Genomic DNA, 16,561 nt, shown 5'->3' with positions numbered 1-16,561 from the left:
CCAATTTGTAGCACACCGTGTTTCATAGCGTAGCAGCTTTTAATGAATGCGAAGCCGTGGTCTGGATCGTTCTCCAGCTCGCGCACCGAGATCCCATGTCTGTTTGTTTCTGTATGTGAGCGGCAAGGCTTTGTGGAGCGATCGTGAAGCATGACGGATCGTGGAATTTTGGCGGAGCTGTTAGGTTTGGTAAGCAGGCTCCGCTCCACATTCGTGATTCGTGATTTGTGATTCACGATTCAGATTCAGATTCAGATTCACGATTCACACGATATACGATGGTGATTCACGATTTCACGATCGTGATTTTCACGTTTGAAAAGAACAAGCGTGAAGCACATTAAGTGTGCGTTGTGAGGGAGGGTTTGATTGGTGCACACCATCACTGTCTCAGGCTGGAGCGTCTGGGGCAACGTTGTTGACGGCAAGCGTAAGGGTAGTTTTGGACGTGAGGGGATTCTTGCGAGGTACAAAGGAGGAGGATGTCGTTGCTTCGGCCGTTTCGGGCGACGGATTTGTTCAAGTTCAACAATGTGAATCTGGATCATTGGACCGAGACGTACAGTGTATCGTTCTACCTGTCGTATCTTGCTCAGTGGCCTGATTTGACGTTTGTTCAGACGGCGCCATGGAGTGGGAGGACGATGGGGTATGTGATAGGCAAAGCGGAAGGTCGAGATACGGCTGCATCGACAGGTGAGGTGGCTACATTGCACGGACATGTGACGGCTATCACGATTGCTCCGGAATACCGCCGTTTAGGTCTGGCGAAAGGCCTCATGTGGTTACTGGAAGACGTCTCGGATCGCGTGTACAATGCGTGGTTCGTAGACCTGTTCGTAAGACCAAGCAACCAAACTGCAGTCACCATGTACGAACGCATGGGCTACCACGTCTACCGAAAAGTCACAGCATACTACTATCGCGGCGCCAAAAACGGCTCCGACGAAGACGGCTATGACATGCGCAAGAGTCTCCCAAGAGACAAACATCACAAAACCACAAGAACCAATGGCAGACTCTTTGCAGTCGACCCGCAAGACACCCTTTTCGATCCCGCTTATCGTCCCTGACCTCGCTCCCCGTCCGCGTAATCGGCGCCTCACACCATCCACCCGCTATTGAGCCGTCTCGAATCATCGTCTCGGCCGCACACACTTGCACAAACAGTCACCAATGTAACCCACATTGTGCTCAAAGTGTGAATCATGAATGCAATGCTGGTCGCTCTGATGCCAGACGCAACAACAATTGTGAATTCGCCAGTCTACTCGCATCCAGTCGCAGCCGCCCGCTGATACGGCCTATCGATACCAAGCGCTTTCGTCGTACGCAATGGCATGCAGTAGGTAGGATCCACTTGTTGCAAGCCTGCAAAGCCGAGTAGCGACAGGCCTGCCAGTTTCCACACCACCATTCGAATTGCATGTCAGTCCCAACCCGCTCTCGGTCTTCGCCGCCGGTGATTCACTTACCTGCACAACCAAATACAGTATGAAACACATCCGTGACGTTGTCAGGTCGATCGGCTATGCCTCCATCTTCCGCATCCTGCGCATAAAGCATGTGGGAAAGATGTCCAATATCGCCGATCAGCACCATGCTCAACGTGAGTCGAGGCGGAAAAGAGCAAGTACTTACTTGTGCAGAGAGGATGAATCGAGACAGCTTGTTGGCATTGATCCAATGCAACCTACCCAACACACTCAGCGTCGAGAGCACCCACCAGCTGTAGCAGACGTCCTCGAGCTTTTGCGGCCGTCCGTTGAGGCCTCCATTGGGCAGCTGACGTTCGCAGAGCCAACCGCCCACTCGATCCCGGTCGATGCTGTCGAGCGAACCGAGGATCGAGAGCGCACCAACGCAGACCCACGCTGTCACATGGACCACGTTGAAAGAACAATAGACACATGTCAATCCATAATTCACCCTGCGAAACGCTTGAGATAACAGACGACGCATTTACCTTGCGCGGCGTGCGATTCAGCACCAGGCGCCGTCCCAAATCCACCGTCTGGATTGTGGCACGACAAGATGTGGCCGATGGTCACTTGTCGATCCAACTGATCGAGCTCGCCGAGGTGTGCAAGAGCCGAGACGCCACAGTACAGGAAGCGTGTATCGGTCTCTCCCCATCTATCTCCCTGTATCGCGCCGTTGGCAAGTTGCAGTCCCAAGACGACTGTCAACGAGCAAGTGGCTCAACAACAGTCGGTCAGTATCTATTGTCAAACACTCGGCTCGAGTGGCTAACAAAGGCGTCCAAAACTCACACTTGACGATCCTAGTGCGCATCCCTCTACTATCGAGTTCGTCGAGCGCCTCTTTAATAGCCAGGATCTGGATCGCCGACAAAGTACTGTGCACGTGAGCATCGTGGCCGGGAAACGAACCGAATCCGCCCGCCTCGTCGTCCCAGCAGCTCAAGACAAAGTCGATCAGAGCTTGCCTGTCCAGCACTTGCGGTCTGCCCAAGATCTCGAGCGCCGTGAGACCCCAATAGACGCCGTTCATGCGCAGATGCGTGGTCAAGTGGTAGGCGAGCGAATCCCGTTTCTTGTCGAGTGCCTCGATAAAAGCTACGTGCAAGGGTATTAGCAGATCGCGTGTTGGGTCCAGAGTGGACGCTGATGCCCCAGCTACTGTTGGCATGCTTGTGAAATTGTCTGGTTGGTTGATGTCGTGATCCAGGCACAAGTTCGCAGATATTGGCTCTGTTGAGAGTTATGAGTGGAGCAAGGCAAACATCAAGGTGCTGGCTCGTGCGTCCGTCAGGTGGGCTGAGCCGCGTACCACGTACCGTGCAACGTACATATACCGTGTACCGTGTACAGTCACAGTCACGAGTGAGCCGTGAGTGTTACTTTGCTTGACGCTTTGGTGGTTTTACGAAGAAATCACATCACGAATCACGAATCACGAATATCGTGTATCGTGTGTGACATAGCAAAGTGTCATGGCGCTGATCGCGGCTCAGTCCAGATGGGTTGGAAATTGATTGAGACTTGGTCACGCGTCAACGAGCGAGGAAAACAGTCTCAATTGCGAAGCTGTCCCAATCCTAATCATCCTTGAACCTGATTAACAAGCACCAAGCATCAGTCGTGAGTGTGCAGTTGGCACGCCCAACGCTATGCTGCTCTGCTCTGCTCACATCTCACCAAACCATGGCCCTTCTACGCGAATTGATGCTCACTTACCGCTCATAAGCGCTGTCGGGCACGACGCCGTCTTCTCTCTGTCCTGCGATGCCGCCACCACCCTCGCAGAAGCCTGGTCAGGCCAGCATCAGCGCCTTCTTCAAACCCAAGTCGAGCCAGCGCCCCATCACCAAGTCTTGTCAACCGGACCGTGCTCAGGTCAGTAATGGGTATGCAAGAACCTCAAACTTGCTCGATACCGATACTGGCGCTTCCAGTTCAGCTCAGCCTCCACATAAGCGCTCCAAGTTGAACAACAAGGACGGACCTCGTCGCGAAACAATCGATCGTATGAGCAAATGGAAGTTTACAGCGCTCCAGCCATCTGACAACGTGTCCTCCGAGCTAGATGAGGCTGCCTCGCAAGCAACGCCGACTGAACGCTCACAGCACGATCAAGCTCGCCATGACGCTTTCCGCAAGACGCTGCTGGGCCCCAACTTTGCGATCGATCGGCATGCAAGCAACCAAATGCAGATCGACGACATGTCGAGTGCGCACACCTTCTCGCATAGCGAGTCCAGAACCAGTACTGGGACCAAGGTGGATGCTATGGTCGTTGACGACGACGACGACGACGACGACAACCAACACGAACAAGCCGCGCAGTCAGTACCTGGCACTTGGAACCGTTTTACAGGACTTGCTGCTCCCGAGTCGACACCTGCCCCTTGCTCTCATCGAGACAGCTCAATGAACAAGACAAAGGGCAAACCAAAAGCCTCCGGAGCCGGTACAGGCCCCAGCTATACCCCACTCGAAAAGCAGATTCTCGAACTCAAAGCCGAGCACCCTGGCGTCCTGCTCATCATCGAAGTCGGCTACAAGCTCAAATTCTATGGCGAGGATGCACGCATCGCGTCCAAAGAGCTCAGCATCATGTGCTTCCCCGAACGCAATCTTCTCACCGCCATGATACCCGTTCATCGTCTGCATATTCATGTCAAGCGTCTCATTCAAGCAGGTCACAAGGTCGGCGTTGTGCGTCAGATTGAAACTCGCGCACTCAAGGCTGCCTCGAAAAACGCCTACACACCTTTTGTCCGCAAGCTCACAGCGCTCTACACTGCAAGCACATGGGTCGACGACCTGTCAAGCCTAGACGATTTGGCCGCGAACATGGGAGATGCGTACACAAACCAGCCAAAGAGCCTCATGGCCATCGTCGAACAGTCCGAGCGTGGCAACGCGCAGGCAGACAGGGTCAGCATCGGCATCGTCAGCGTCGAGGTGAATACTGGTCATCTGACCTATGACCAATTTTCGGATGGTCACGCGAGGAGTGAACTCGAGACGAGGATCGCCCACCTTGCGCCTGCTGAGGTGCTCATCCCACCCCAGCTCACCAAACCCACAGAGAAAGTCATCTCGTATCTGCTTGGTAACGGTGCAGACGGCGGGGTTAGGATTGAAAGACTTGCTGCCATGCCGGACTACAACCAAGCTTTTCAGTCCGTCACGCGTTTCTACCGTGATCGAGGGCTCGAGTCCCCCGAGGTACCCGAGGTACCCGAGGTACCCGGCAGTTCAGAGGCGGATACCACGAGACTGGCGACGACGCTTGCAGACGGTGCAGACAAAAGGTCGAGTCCGTTGATCTCGCTGATCGTGTCGCTCCCGCAACTCTCGCTTATCGCTCTGGCCCAAATCATCCAACATCTGCAAGCGTTTCAACTCGAATCCATCTGTACGCTGTCGACCAACTTTCGCTCCTTTTCATCGCGCACCACGATGTTGCTCAACAGCAATACGCTTGCCAATCTTGAAATTTTCCGGACGGCCAACGAGCAGACTGAACGTGGCAGTCTGATCTGGCTGCTCGACAAGTGCAAGAGCGCCATGGGCAGGAGGCTGCTGCGCAAGTGGGTCTCGCGACCCTTGACCGACATTGACAAGCTCCAAGAACGGCTCGACGCGGTGGAGGCGCTTCGAGACGGCAAGAGCTACGTTCTGAGGCGACTCGATAGCGTGCTGCATGGACTCCCGGATTTGGAAAGAGGGCTAGCGCGCATGACGTACGGCCGTGCGACACCTACGGAGCTCGCCACGGTCTTGCTCTCGCTAAACCGAGTGACGCAGGAGTTCAAAGCGGACGAGGCAGCCACTTGGAAGACACAGTCGTCACTCATCGACACACATCTGCTCTCACTTGCATCGGGAAAGCAAGTGGTGCAGACCTATCTCAACCAGATCTCGATCAAAGAAGCGCGCGCCAACAACAAAGCGGACCTGTATCTGGATGCGGATGTGTTCCCTGCGATCCAAGCATCGAAGGACAACATGGCGATCATCGATGGCGAGCTGCGCGAACATCTGCGCGAGATACGAAAGCTGCTGCACCGGCCGAGTCTGGACTACGTGAGCGTCGCGGGTGTCGACTATCTAGTCGAGGTTCGAGTGGCCGACGCGAAAAAGGTGCCTGTGGAATGGCTGCGTGTGAGCGCGACGAAATCCATGGTTCGCTTCCACACACCCGAGGTGATGCGCTTGTCCAAGATTCGCGATCAGCACAAGGAGACGCTGGACGCCGCTGCTCAAGAGGCGTTTGCGAGGTTTGTGCGCGAATTGTGTAAGAGCGAGTACGTGGTGTTGCGCAATGTGGTGGCGAGTTTGGCTGTGTTGGACGTGCTGCTTTCGCTAGCGCACGTGGCGCGTGCGGCTGGATATACACGGCCGGTGTTTTTGCGCCAGCCTCAGGACGCGGAGGCGTCGGTGCCGGTCGAGATCATAGGTATGCGACATGCGATTCTGGAAGTGGTGTCGGCTATGCCATATATTCCGAATGATGTGAGTCTGTCTACTGGTGATTCGGGAGCGGCGATCTTGTTGAGCGGGTGCAATATGGGCGGGAAGTCGTCGGTGGTGCGTGCGCTGGGGTTGGTGATAATAATGGCGCAGATTGGGTCGTTTGTGGCTGCGGACGTGGCTAGGATCGGGGTGCATGATGCGGTGTATGTGCGTATGGGAGCTCGCGATCGTATGTTTTCCGGGCGCAGTACGTATATGGTAGAAGTTAGCGAGACGGCTGATATCCTTGGCTCACTGACGAGTCGCAGTATGGTGATACTTGATGAGTTAGGGCGCGGTACATCGTCTCGCGATGGCTACTGTCTTGCAGCCGGGGTGCTTGAGTACCTGCTCACACTTGGCTGTCCTCCGAATACTGTCTTTATTACGCACTACCTGCAGCTTGCGAGCATGCAACGTCGGTATCCTCATCTGCGCAATATGCACATGGCGTTCACGTCGAATTCCAGAAATCTCCTGGATCCCATCCACCTCGTCTACAAACTGCGTCCCGGTATCGCGCACTCGTTCGGCATTCACGCCGCCCACCTAGCACGTCTGCCCCTCCAGATCATCCATTCCGCTTCCACCATCTCCAGCGCCCTCTATGCCAAACACACCAACCGATCCGCTTTCCTCGTCCTCAAACACGCCTTTGCCAATCCACCCCAGCTTGCCACCGTATCTACCCTCCAACACCTCCTCTTTACTCACCCTCCCACTTAGCCTTCTCCCTCCTTCTCACTATCCGTTGCACAATCCAAGTTGATCATCACTAGAACGAATCATAATGCAATCAAACAAAACAAAGATCGACGATACAACGATACAAGTACACGGATTCTGTTTTTACACATCACACTCCATCTCGCGCTCGTCCATCGGCCTCGACGGACGCCCTGGAAGATCGTTGAGCAGCTGCGAGAGCGTCGGCAACGTCGGCCGACCCGGAGGCGTAGGCGTCGAATTGCGATCCGTCGATGCGTCGCTGCAGCTAGCTGACACCAACTCGTCTGCCGCCGACGGCGTCACTTCGCCCTCTTCGGTGCGACGACGAGCAACCGAGCTAAGGATCGGCGGAAGACGCACCCGATCGTGATCCGCTCGCAACTTTGCCCTCGCCCGATCAGGGAAGTTGATCGCAATAAGCAGATCGCGGATGAGCTGCACGTGCTTGCGACGCAATGCTTCCGCATTCGCCTCGTCTGACGATCGACCAAGACCCTGCATCTGCGAGACACGGTCGACCAGGCTCGGGTACAGCGAGTTGGTCGACGCCAATGACGTCTCCGACATGGATGGCGACGAAGGTGACGCAGCAGGAGCAGAGTGACGCGACAATGGGCCGTCAAGCGAGTCGCTGTTGCGTCGCTGCGTCGCACGCCTGTCCGAGTCAATGGGAGAGCTGATTGACGCCGAAGAGCTAGCAGTTGACGAGTTGGATCGGATCGGAGGAAGACGGCGAGAAGCCTCAGTGGGAGAGACGCGCGGGTAAAGGCCATGTGATGGCGACGAGCTCGAGCTGCCGCAACGTCCGCCGGCACCGGCGCCCGCCCCGGCCTCGGACCAGCCGCTCTCGGAAGAAGCGGCGGGGCTGATGGAGCGGAAGCGGCTGCTCACGCGCGAGCCATCGTCCTCGAGCTCATCTTCTTCCATGGCGTCGTCATCGTCTGCATGCTCTGACTTGACGGACACACGGTGCACATCGGGTCGAGCGACTCTCTCGTCGGGCGCTGCGCGGGTGAGCGCCTCAACGCGACGGTAACTGTGTCCACCAGCATCCATAGGAGCGAGCTGAGGAACAACGGCAGCACCACGCGAAAAGCGAACGCTGTCGTAGGCGGGTTGGTGAACCTGGTGCGACAACAAGGCGTCGGGGAAATGCGAGTGCGCACGGCTGGGAAGCTGTGCGATGGCGCGACCGGCAGCATTGGTGTTGTGAGTGGCAAGCAACGACTCGTCGAAACCAGGAATGTTGTTGAGGCCATACTGAGAGAGCGACGAGAGGTCAAAGTCAGCATTGTTGCCTTGCGACGAGAAGGACGAAGACGCCGACGAGGATGCCGACGAAAGGCTGGATCCGAACGAGGCAGCGCTGGCACCAAGCTGCAGCAGGAAAGAGTTAAGCTGAGCCAGGTCGGTGGGTTCCTGCTTGAGGGCGGGGCGAGTAGCCGATGCGCTGTCGGGCTTGACCGAGGGGTTGCTAGGAGTCTGGCTGTAGGTAGCCGAGGGATCAAAGGCGGAAAGGATGGCGTTGAGAGAAACGTCATCGATACCGCCCATGCCGAACGTCTGAGTAAGCCTCTCAGCCATGTGCGAGTCGTAGGCGGGAGCCATCTTCTTGCGCCTGAGGTCGCCGAAGAAGTGTTCGACCTGCTCGTGACCACGCTTGCTGCCGGCGAGGTTTTGGCTTGTGGTGGCGCCGTGAGCAAGGTAGGTGTACGAGGTGGGATCAGTGGTGACCTTGCTGCGAGGATCGAGGCCGGAAGCGAGGTGGATGTAAGAGGCAGCGTCCTGAGCGTGATGATGGGGATGCTGGTGCTGGTGGTGATTGGGCGCCGGACTGCTACCCTGTGGAGTATCAATGCGTGACGACATGGGCGAGAGCGAAGCGCTAGGTGTCGAGTGAGCATAGTGGTAGTCCGAGGTGGGGGGCAGTGAGGGGTATGCAGAAGGGTAGGTAGAGGCGGATGGGTAGAGGCCGTGCTGAGTGGGGAGCTGCGGGTAGCCAAGGTAGGCGTTCGCGGCATGCAGCTGGGGAGGGTAAGGGTAAGCGCCGCCGAAGGCGGTGGCGTGCTCGGACATGGAGTAGGCGCGAGCAGCTGCATTCTGCGCGGCTTTCTGTTGACGCTGCTGCTGGTGTTGCTCGGTGTGAATGCGTTCGTGCTTTTTGAGATCCTGTGGACGCTTGAAGGTCTTGCCGCAGGCATCGCAGTTGTGAGGCTTGAGAGGGGTGTGCACGCGAATGTGTGAGGTGATGTGGTCGCGCTTGGCACAGCTGACATCGCAGCCCTCCCACTTGCAAGTGAGGCAGAGATTGTTGGTGGACTTGCGGCCGACGTGGTCGTCGCAGAGATGCTTGTAGACGACCTCGGGGTCGTAGAAAATTTTGCCACAATCGTCCCATCGGCAGGTGATGGGCTTAGCGGGTGGTTCGAAGTCGGCACTATCGGAAGAGGCAGAGGCATTCATCTTTGCTGATGGTGATGGTGATGACGAGGAGAAGGATGTGGCTGATGATTGATGTGAAGGTGCTGGACTAGCAGCGATGTGGCTGCTTGAAGTTGCGTAGCTCGAGTGCTCGCTGGCAGCTGCGGGCGAGAGGTGGTTCATGGTGATCAAGCAAGAGCTTTGCCGGGTGAAGGCCTCGATCAGAGATGGTATGGTGCTGGAAGCCAAGTGGTTGAGATATGTGTAAAGAAAGGTGAAGGAGGAGCCAGGATGAAGTAGCGACTTGACGATGGAGGTGATCTAGATGGAGGACAAAGGGGACGATGGAGGAGACAACGGACAAGAGGATTTGAGTATATCAAGGCAATCGAGAGTGGCGCCAGGAATGCCAAGAATCTAAAGTCGGAGGACGGATGGAAAGTCTTGGCAGTCGATCCACGTTACGGAGGGTCTTGGCAGAAGCGGTGCAAAGACGTAGCAGGGTGCAGAAGAATGTACAAAGGGGGTCTGGCGTATCTATGTGAATGGTGGCAGACAAGTACAGTCGCAACGAGGACGAGGACGAGGACGAGGAGCAGCAGCAGCGACAGCAACAGCAACAGCAACGGCAACGGCAACAGCAACAGCAACAGCAACAGCAGAAGGTATGAGGGAAGCGCAGCAGCGATCAAAGTCTTGGCAAGTATTTTCAGCCAACAAAGAGGGCACGACGAGGGCAGTGCGGTTGAAAGAGAGAGAGACACGAGGGACAGGCACCAGAACGGCCAAGAATGCCCAGGATTTCAGATTCTTGGCAGTGAGGCGTCCGTAACGTGAGTGTAAGCAGAGCCAACAGAAGCAATTTGAATGTCAACGTGCCTGACAATGCCAAGATTCGGGTTGAGGTAACGACCCATTTGAAATTTGGTCCAACTGATAATAGTTAACTCGACAAATACTCACCAAGTTACTACTAACTAGAAACCCTTGTGCCGTAACGCAGCATCCATATTGCCCAAGATACAGTACATTAGCAAACGACGCAATCTGGAACCAGGTGGCGGGCGGCCCGGCAAGCAAGTCAAACCCGTGATTCACGATTACAGGCAGACGGGCTGCCAAGAACAGCACAGGACCCTCTCCCTCCGTGCCATTAATATTTATTCAAGTAAAAACAATAATGGCAGCTTGACCATTTGAGATTTTACATTTGAAACTACGTCAGTAGGCACTTGGCCAGTGATGTTCCACAACTACTGTAGGCTCGACGCCAAATCTGGCAAAAGCTGATTTATTACAACTTACTATTCGACACGACGGTTGCGCAGTTCGAGATTTTCTGTTTGTCGTTACTATTTGCTCTTCATTTCCGCAATAGTGGCATTTCGTTATTTGTCTGAAGCGCTAAAGAAATGCCAAGACCTCTCAGTGCGAGCGTTGGCCCCGGACCAAACGCGGTAAGCCTGCTGCTCCGCATAAACCAAGCAGCAAGTCTTGGCGTTGATGGAATGCCAAGACATTTTGCGATCATGCCTGCTCAGCTGCCCCACTCTGCCAAGACTTTCCCTTTCGACATTTGAAGGCATGCCGATCAAGAGACCCATACAAGAAGCTGTGTGTCTTTCGGACGAGAGGCGAAAGGCAAACTAAAAAAGGGGGGTTCATCACCAGGTAAGGTGCGTGCACAAAAACTACGGATTTATGCCATGCCAACCTTATCTCATCTCACCACCCAACTTGGCCAGCCGCGTGTCCTCGTCGGTGACTACAGTATGCCCGGCACTTTACAGCACAGAGTCACCCTCCCTGTAAGTAAAAAAAAAAAAAAAAAAAAAAAAAGGTGTTCATACCTCGATTGCGTCATCCTATTTCCTTGTCAGTATACTGTAAGTTAGTAGTTGCTTCAAACCAGTGCTAAAAACGTGAATGTGGCCGTCTCCTGAAGAGCTTTTGCAAAGTCGAGGAAATCAAGCGCAGAGCACAATAACTCGATCGGAAACGCTTTGCGCCACTATCACTTCGCGTGCCGAAACGGCAACGGCTCAATACAAAGAGTGTCTCCTTTCGGCAAGCCAACTGATTCGAATTACTAACATTACAAAACGATTAGCTATGTAGCTATGCCGTGCCCGTAATTTGAATACCAGCAAGATGCTATGCATGATTGGTTGACAAGATTGGACGGATCTATTTAGCATCACTCACGACTCGGATCCACGCTTCGTGTCTGTCTGCTGTTTCATGGTGGTCCGATACACGAACGATGTGAGAAAACGACTGCAGTCTACTCGTTCCTGTAGACACATCGATCACGGACTGACTCGCCGCCCGACAGTAATCCATCGACCAGTCGTCGCGATCCCGCGACCGGAACTTGCTTTTTATCTTGTAGTATGCTCAGAGGCCCTCGAGCCTCTTGTCAGCGATCGAGCCATGCACGCTGATGTGCCGCTTCGCGTATCGACATGTGCTTTTGTTTGCTACCAGCTAACAGCGCTTGCCAAGCATTCCATCGAGCCAAGCCAAGCCAAGCCGTCAGCCTGTCATGTGTCTTGGCAGCTCGATTTAAGACTATGCAATCGAGATCGCCGATTCGTGGATGCGTCGTGAAAATTCGAACCGATCTCTAGTGACAGGCTATGATCAGTCTTTCTCTTCGTGGCCAATGCGTCCACAGTGGTATTCGTGATTGATTGCAATTTGGTAGTCCGTGACAATGCCCAACGTTGTTGACCAATTGTGCCTACTCTCTAGTGAGATTGTCGTGCGACGGTGAGATGATGACAAGCACGTCTCTAGGTGCGTCGAGGTAGCGCCAAGTCGGATTCGCTGAGCGCAGTTGCTTCAGAGTAGTCTGGATGTGATCGATCCTTGTTCGGCGCGCACGCTCGTCGTCCGCTTCTTGTTCATCATCTAAGCCGTTGAGGCTCGAGGCGTTTGCTAGACCAAACACCACTTTCGACATCCTTCTACGCTTGATTCGACGAGGTTGTGCTTCTGTCGAGGCAACTCGGTCTGCTGCTGTGTTGTTATGCTCCCCGGCCGTGTTTGCTGGTATACTGACGTTGCTCTCCAATGTATGTGTAGAGGGAGCGGCGCTCATTTGCGGTACTCTACTTGCGTCCGCCGATGCCAGAGTGGCGTCAGGCACAGTTCGCATGGCCTGATCGAAGAGGCTTCCAGCTTGAATGGCTTGTGCTTTGGCCAGTAGAGCATCCTTGCTCCTGCTCGACGATACCGGCGTCTTGATAGGAGTATTCCGCAAAAGTCTCTTTGTAGGTGATGCTGCGTTACTGGGCGCAAAAGCGCTGTTGATGACATCCGATGCACCCGACAGCGTCTGAGCGGAGGTGTTGGAAAGAGACTGAACGGCGCCTCGAAAATCGCGCTCTGCTGCTGCGAATTGTGCTGGAGGAAGACCACTTGCCCGTACGGCTGAGCTTCGATCCGGTACTCGAGCGTCTAAGCTCTCGGCTGCGAGATAGCAACAGACAGCTACCACACCAGTGCCTGCATTCTTGACCGCCTTCTGGTTGCCTCGGCGAGACCAGATGTCGACCGCAGCAAGATACGACTCGGCCCGATCGATCAAAGGTCCCGTACGTGCTCCGCACAACAACTGAATTTGAGCTCGTCGTGAAGCTGCCATTGAGAATGTCGTTGCGTCTTGTTCGGTGCCCGATACGAGCGACCTTGAACCAAAGACGAGGCCCCTCCACGTCAAACAACACAAAGTCGCGTTCAGTCTCGAAAGTAGTCCGAGATCCGACCGCTAGACAAGTCACGCAGTGCAAGAAGCTCGCCGACGTTTTAGGCGCAATTTGGGCCTTCGAGTCAGAAATTCCATTCACGATTAAAAAAGGAGTCACATGTGGGCTGAAAAGCAACTCTATTCACTGCTTCTTCTCGTCATCACTTCACATCACCATCATCACCTTTCGCATCAATTTCACAATCATGGCCGATCAAGCTACCATTCAGAACGAGCAGCAAGCTCCAGCTGTTGTGCCTGCACCCGTTGCTGCAGAAGGCGCCGAGGAGCTCAACCCGGACGGAACCCCTCTTTCAGACAACCAAAAGAAGAAGCGAGCTGCCAAAGCCGAAAAGGAGCGCATCAAGGCCGAGAAGGCGGCTAAGCTTGCCGCCGAAAAGGCTGCTCGTGAAGCTGCCGATGTCGACTTTGCCTCGCAGAACTACGGCAAGCTGCCGCTCAACATGTCGCAGGAGCGCGCTGGTCGCAAATTTACCAAGATCTCCGAAATCAGTCCAGAGCGTGACGGCGAACACATTGTCCTGTCTGCACGTGTTCAGACCAGTCGTGCTCCCTCGGCCAAGCTCGTCTTTCTCACCTTCCGCCAGGGTGTCGACTGTGTTCAAGCTACCCTTGCGCAGACTCCCGAAAAGGTTTCGCGTCAGATGACCAAGTGGGCGGCTGGCCTTGCTGCCGAGACCATCGTGCTCGTCGAGGGCACCATCGTCAAGACGCCCAAGCCGGTCGAGTCCAACACGGTCACGGTCAAGGATGCCGAGATCAAGATCTCCAAGATCCACTCTACTAGTGAGATCGCTTTCGAACAACTTCCCTTTGGTGTCGACGACGCTACACGATCCGAGGTCGAGATCCAGGCTTCGCAGCAGACCGATCGTCCTCTTCCGCCCATTGCGCTCGACACTCGCCTCGATAACCGAGTGCTCGACTTGCGAACTACCACGAACCAGGCCATCTTCCGCCTCACCCACGGCGTTTGCAAACTCTTCCGCGAGTACCTCGACAGTCTGGACTTTGTCGAGATCCACACACCCAAGCTGCAAGGTGCTGCCACCGAGAGCGGCTCGTCTGTCTTCAAGGTATCGTACTTCAAGGGCCAGGCTTTCCTTGCGCAGAGTCCTCAGCTGGCCAAGCAGATGGCGATCGCGGCCGATTTCGGTCGTGTGTACGAGATTGGTCCCGTCTTCCGTGCCGAAGACTCCAACACTCACCGACACATGACCGAGTTCACGGGTCTTGATCTCGAAATGGCGTTTGATGAGCACTACCACGAGGTTGTCGACGTCCTTGACGGACTATTCACTTTTATTTTCCGCGAACTTCCCAAACGATACCGCAAAGAAATCGACGCAGTAAAGCGTCAGTATCCTTGCGACGAGTTCTTGCTTCCCGAAAAGACGGTTCGTCTGCAGTACAAGGATGCCATCGCTCTGTTGCGCGAGAACGGCAAGGAGCTTGGCGACCTTGAGGATCTCTCGACCGAGATGGAGCGAACCCTGGGTGGGTTGGTGCGCGAAAAGTACAAGACCGACTTTTTCATGCTCGACAAATTCCCGCTCGAAATCCGTCCTTTCTACACGATGCCCGACCCGGCGGACAACAAGTACTCGAACTCGTACGACTTTTTCATGCGCGGTCAGGAGATCCTCTCGGGAGCACAGCGTGTCCATGACGCTGCGTTCTTGGAAAAGAGGATGGCAGAGTTCGGCATTCCTGTTGAAAGCATGAAGCACTACGTCGAGGCTTTCAGGTTGGGATGCCCTCCTCACGCCGGTGGTGGTATCGGGTTGGAACGTGTCGTCATGTTCTACTTGGGTCTAGGTAACATTCGAAGGGCTAGCATGTTCCCAAGGGACCCTAAGCGTCTTGACCCTTGAGAGCGAGACGTGTGTAATACAAGTCGTATGCGAGCAACGTCAGCACACCCCTATGCAAATATACAGTTTATCTTCCATTCAGGCACTCTTCACGGGGCATTTCAGTGACGGTCTCATGTCGTTTGTGTGCTGATGTAACGAACGCTGTCTTGCATTGATGAGATTGGCTCGTAGAGACGGTGGACGTCGCACAGCGAGCGTCTTGTACGGCATGGATCGAAGAGCACGCATTACAGTGGCAAAGTAGAGAATACAGCTTCAGTGCACGTAAATCGGAGAGCTAACGTGTAAGTAAGTTATGATCAAATAGAGGCGAATACGCCAAGTATCAGTTTTCGTCCATGCGATGACGTTTTCGTTCACGGTCGTCTTGCTGTCCTCCATTTGGACCGACGCCAGTACCAGCGCCCATCGGCATTCCCATCATCCCACCTGCGCCTGGCATGCCAAAAAAGTTGGGATTGAAATGCCCCCCTCCACCACCACCACCTCCTCCACCGCCACCAGCGTTGCCACCGCGACCACCGCGACCGCCCCAACCGTTGCCTCCACCACGCCCGCCTCCTCTACCGTACGGTCGATTCGCGCCTGTGCCTGGACCTGCACCGCCCATCATGCCCATCATCATTGGATTCATCATGCCCATCGGCGGAACATTGGCATTGCTGCCACCCATCCTGATCGGCGCTCCTGCCATAGGAGCTTGTGGGCCATTGTGACCTCCCCTACCTATACCGCCTGCCATACCACCTCCTCTTGCGCCCATTCCCATTCCCATGCCCATACCGCCACCACCTCTCTGCGCTCGTTCCGACTTGGGCATTGGGTCCTTCGGCAACGTCCTAAATGGATTTCCATTCGCACTGGTCGTCAGGGTGACATTGGCCCTTTTGAAGTGGAAGTCATTCTCCTCGAACCACGTCTTGATCTTCCGTGCATCCGCTTCACTCTCGGTCTCGACGTAGGCTACACCTTTGCTTTTGCCGTTTACTTTGTGCTCCGAAAATGTAATATCGTTCAAGCTTAGCGTCACGCCGACCGACGATGCGATCTGACGGATCTCTTCGTCGGTGGACCACCAATTGAGATCACCAATGTAAACCGCATTTTGGATGTTCGGATCGGTCACTTTGGGTCGTCCAGCAAGCGTCGACATTGTACTCCTGACAGGCGGTGCAGCGGTATTGTTTGGGATGGCGGGAAGCGATGGGCCAGCGGAAAGAGGCTCATCTTGATGTCGTTGGTACGACGATGTGGAAGGTTGTGTTGATTGCTGCGTGGTTGACGAGGTGGGAGGTTTTTCGTCGGCCGATTCGGCACGTTGACGCTTGGTAGAGGTCGAGGCCGGATCGGTCTCTTCAGGATCTACCTTGATAGCTTGACCGTCTTCTGCTTTGCCCAGCACGTCAGAGTACAGATCGTCCTAATAAGACGGATGAATCGCGATGAAAAAAGGGTTAGTACAAACGCAAGGCATACAAGTGCGGGATCAAACACGGAAGCGCACTGGGTGCAGGCAGTGACAATTGCAAGAGCAGCAGAAGACACTCACGCTGTACAGATCGAACTTGTCGTCATCCATATTTAAGGTATGAGGTCTGATTCCGTTTGGTCGTGATGAGATCAAAGGCAAGCAGGCAGCTCTACAGGGTTTAAGAGGCTAGAATCGAGGCCATGTGCTACGAGAGGCCAAAGTCGAGGCATGGTGCAGATAGTTACAGCCATCGGAGGCGCGACAAGGTTCGTGATCCGATTAGAGCCAGACAGAATGACAAAGC

At 54.8% G+C, this 16,561-nt stretch overlaps 7 protein-coding genes across 7 annotated transcripts; 3 read left to right on the top strand and 4 right to left on the bottom strand.

The window, feature by feature from the left end:
• Window positions 1-482: 482 nt before the first annotated feature.
• On the top strand, window positions 483-1,073 carry UMAG_04277 (putative N-acetyltransferase 5; the record flags this gene model as incomplete). Its single annotated transcript, XM_011392435.1, has 1 exon — window positions 483-1,073. The coding sequence occupies one exon, from the start codon at window positions 483-485 to the stop codon at window positions 1,071-1,073; it is 591 nt and encodes a 196-aa protein (XP_011390737.1).
• A 194-nt stretch (window positions 1,074-1,267) lies between these two features.
• UMAG_10428 (putative geranylgeranyltransferase type II subunit beta) lies at window positions 1,268-2,652 on the bottom strand (the record flags this gene model as incomplete). Its single annotated transcript, XM_011392477.1, has 5 exons — window positions 1,268-1,371; window positions 1,476-1,551; window positions 1,642-1,874; window positions 1,967-2,182; window positions 2,274-2,652. The coding sequence occupies 5 exons, from the start codon at window positions 2,650-2,652 to the stop codon at window positions 1,268-1,270; spliced, it is 1,008 nt and encodes a 335-aa protein (XP_011390779.1).
• A 596-nt stretch (window positions 2,653-3,248) lies between these two features.
• On the top strand, window positions 3,249-6,713 carry UMAG_04275 (uncharacterized protein; the record flags this gene model as incomplete). Its single annotated transcript, XM_011392434.1, has 1 exon — window positions 3,249-6,713. One exon carries the CDS (start codon window positions 3,249-3,251, stop codon window positions 6,711-6,713), a length of 3,465 nt encoding a protein of 1,154 aa, XP_011390736.1.
• Window positions 6,714-6,836: 123 nt separating this feature from the next.
• On the bottom strand, window positions 6,837-9,320 carry UMAG_10426 (transcription factor pacC; the record flags this gene model as incomplete). The annotated part of the gene is made up of 1 exon (XM_011392476.1): window positions 6,837-9,320. The coding sequence occupies one exon, from the start codon at window positions 9,318-9,320 to the stop codon at window positions 6,837-6,839; it is 2,484 nt and encodes an 827-aa protein (XP_011390778.1).
• Window positions 9,321-11,880: 2,560 nt separating this feature from the next.
• UMAG_04271 (uncharacterized protein) lies at window positions 11,881-12,786 on the bottom strand (the record flags this gene model as incomplete). Its single annotated transcript, XM_011392433.1, has 1 exon — window positions 11,881-12,786. The coding sequence occupies one exon, from the start codon at window positions 12,784-12,786 to the stop codon at window positions 11,881-11,883; it is 906 nt and encodes a 301-aa protein (XP_011390735.1).
• A 308-nt stretch (window positions 12,787-13,094) lies between these two features.
• On the top strand, window positions 13,095-14,783 carry UMAG_04270 (putative aspartate--tRNA ligase DPS1; the record flags this gene model as incomplete). The annotated part of the gene is made up of 1 exon (XM_011392432.1): window positions 13,095-14,783. One exon carries the CDS (start codon window positions 13,095-13,097, stop codon window positions 14,781-14,783), a length of 1,689 nt encoding a protein of 562 aa, XP_011390734.1.
• Window positions 14,784-15,111: 328 nt separating this feature from the next.
• Window positions 15,112-16,365, bottom strand: UMAG_04269 (uncharacterized protein; the record flags this gene model as incomplete). Its single annotated transcript, XM_011392431.1, has 2 exons — window positions 15,112-16,206; window positions 16,336-16,365. The coding sequence occupies 2 exons, from the start codon at window positions 16,363-16,365 to the stop codon at window positions 15,112-15,114; spliced, it is 1,125 nt and encodes a 374-aa protein (XP_011390733.1).
• Window positions 16,366-16,561: the final 196 nt, after the last annotated feature.

Source organism: Mycosarcoma maydis, chromosome 12, assembly GCF_000328475.2.
Source record: "Mycosarcoma maydis chromosome 12, whole genome shotgun sequence".
NCBI classification, from domain to species: Eukaryota; Fungi; Basidiomycota; class Ustilaginomycetes; order Ustilaginales; genus Mycosarcoma; species Mycosarcoma maydis.
Note: the sequence above shows the minus strand (reverse complement) of the source record. Positions and strands in the feature narration are given on the sequence as shown.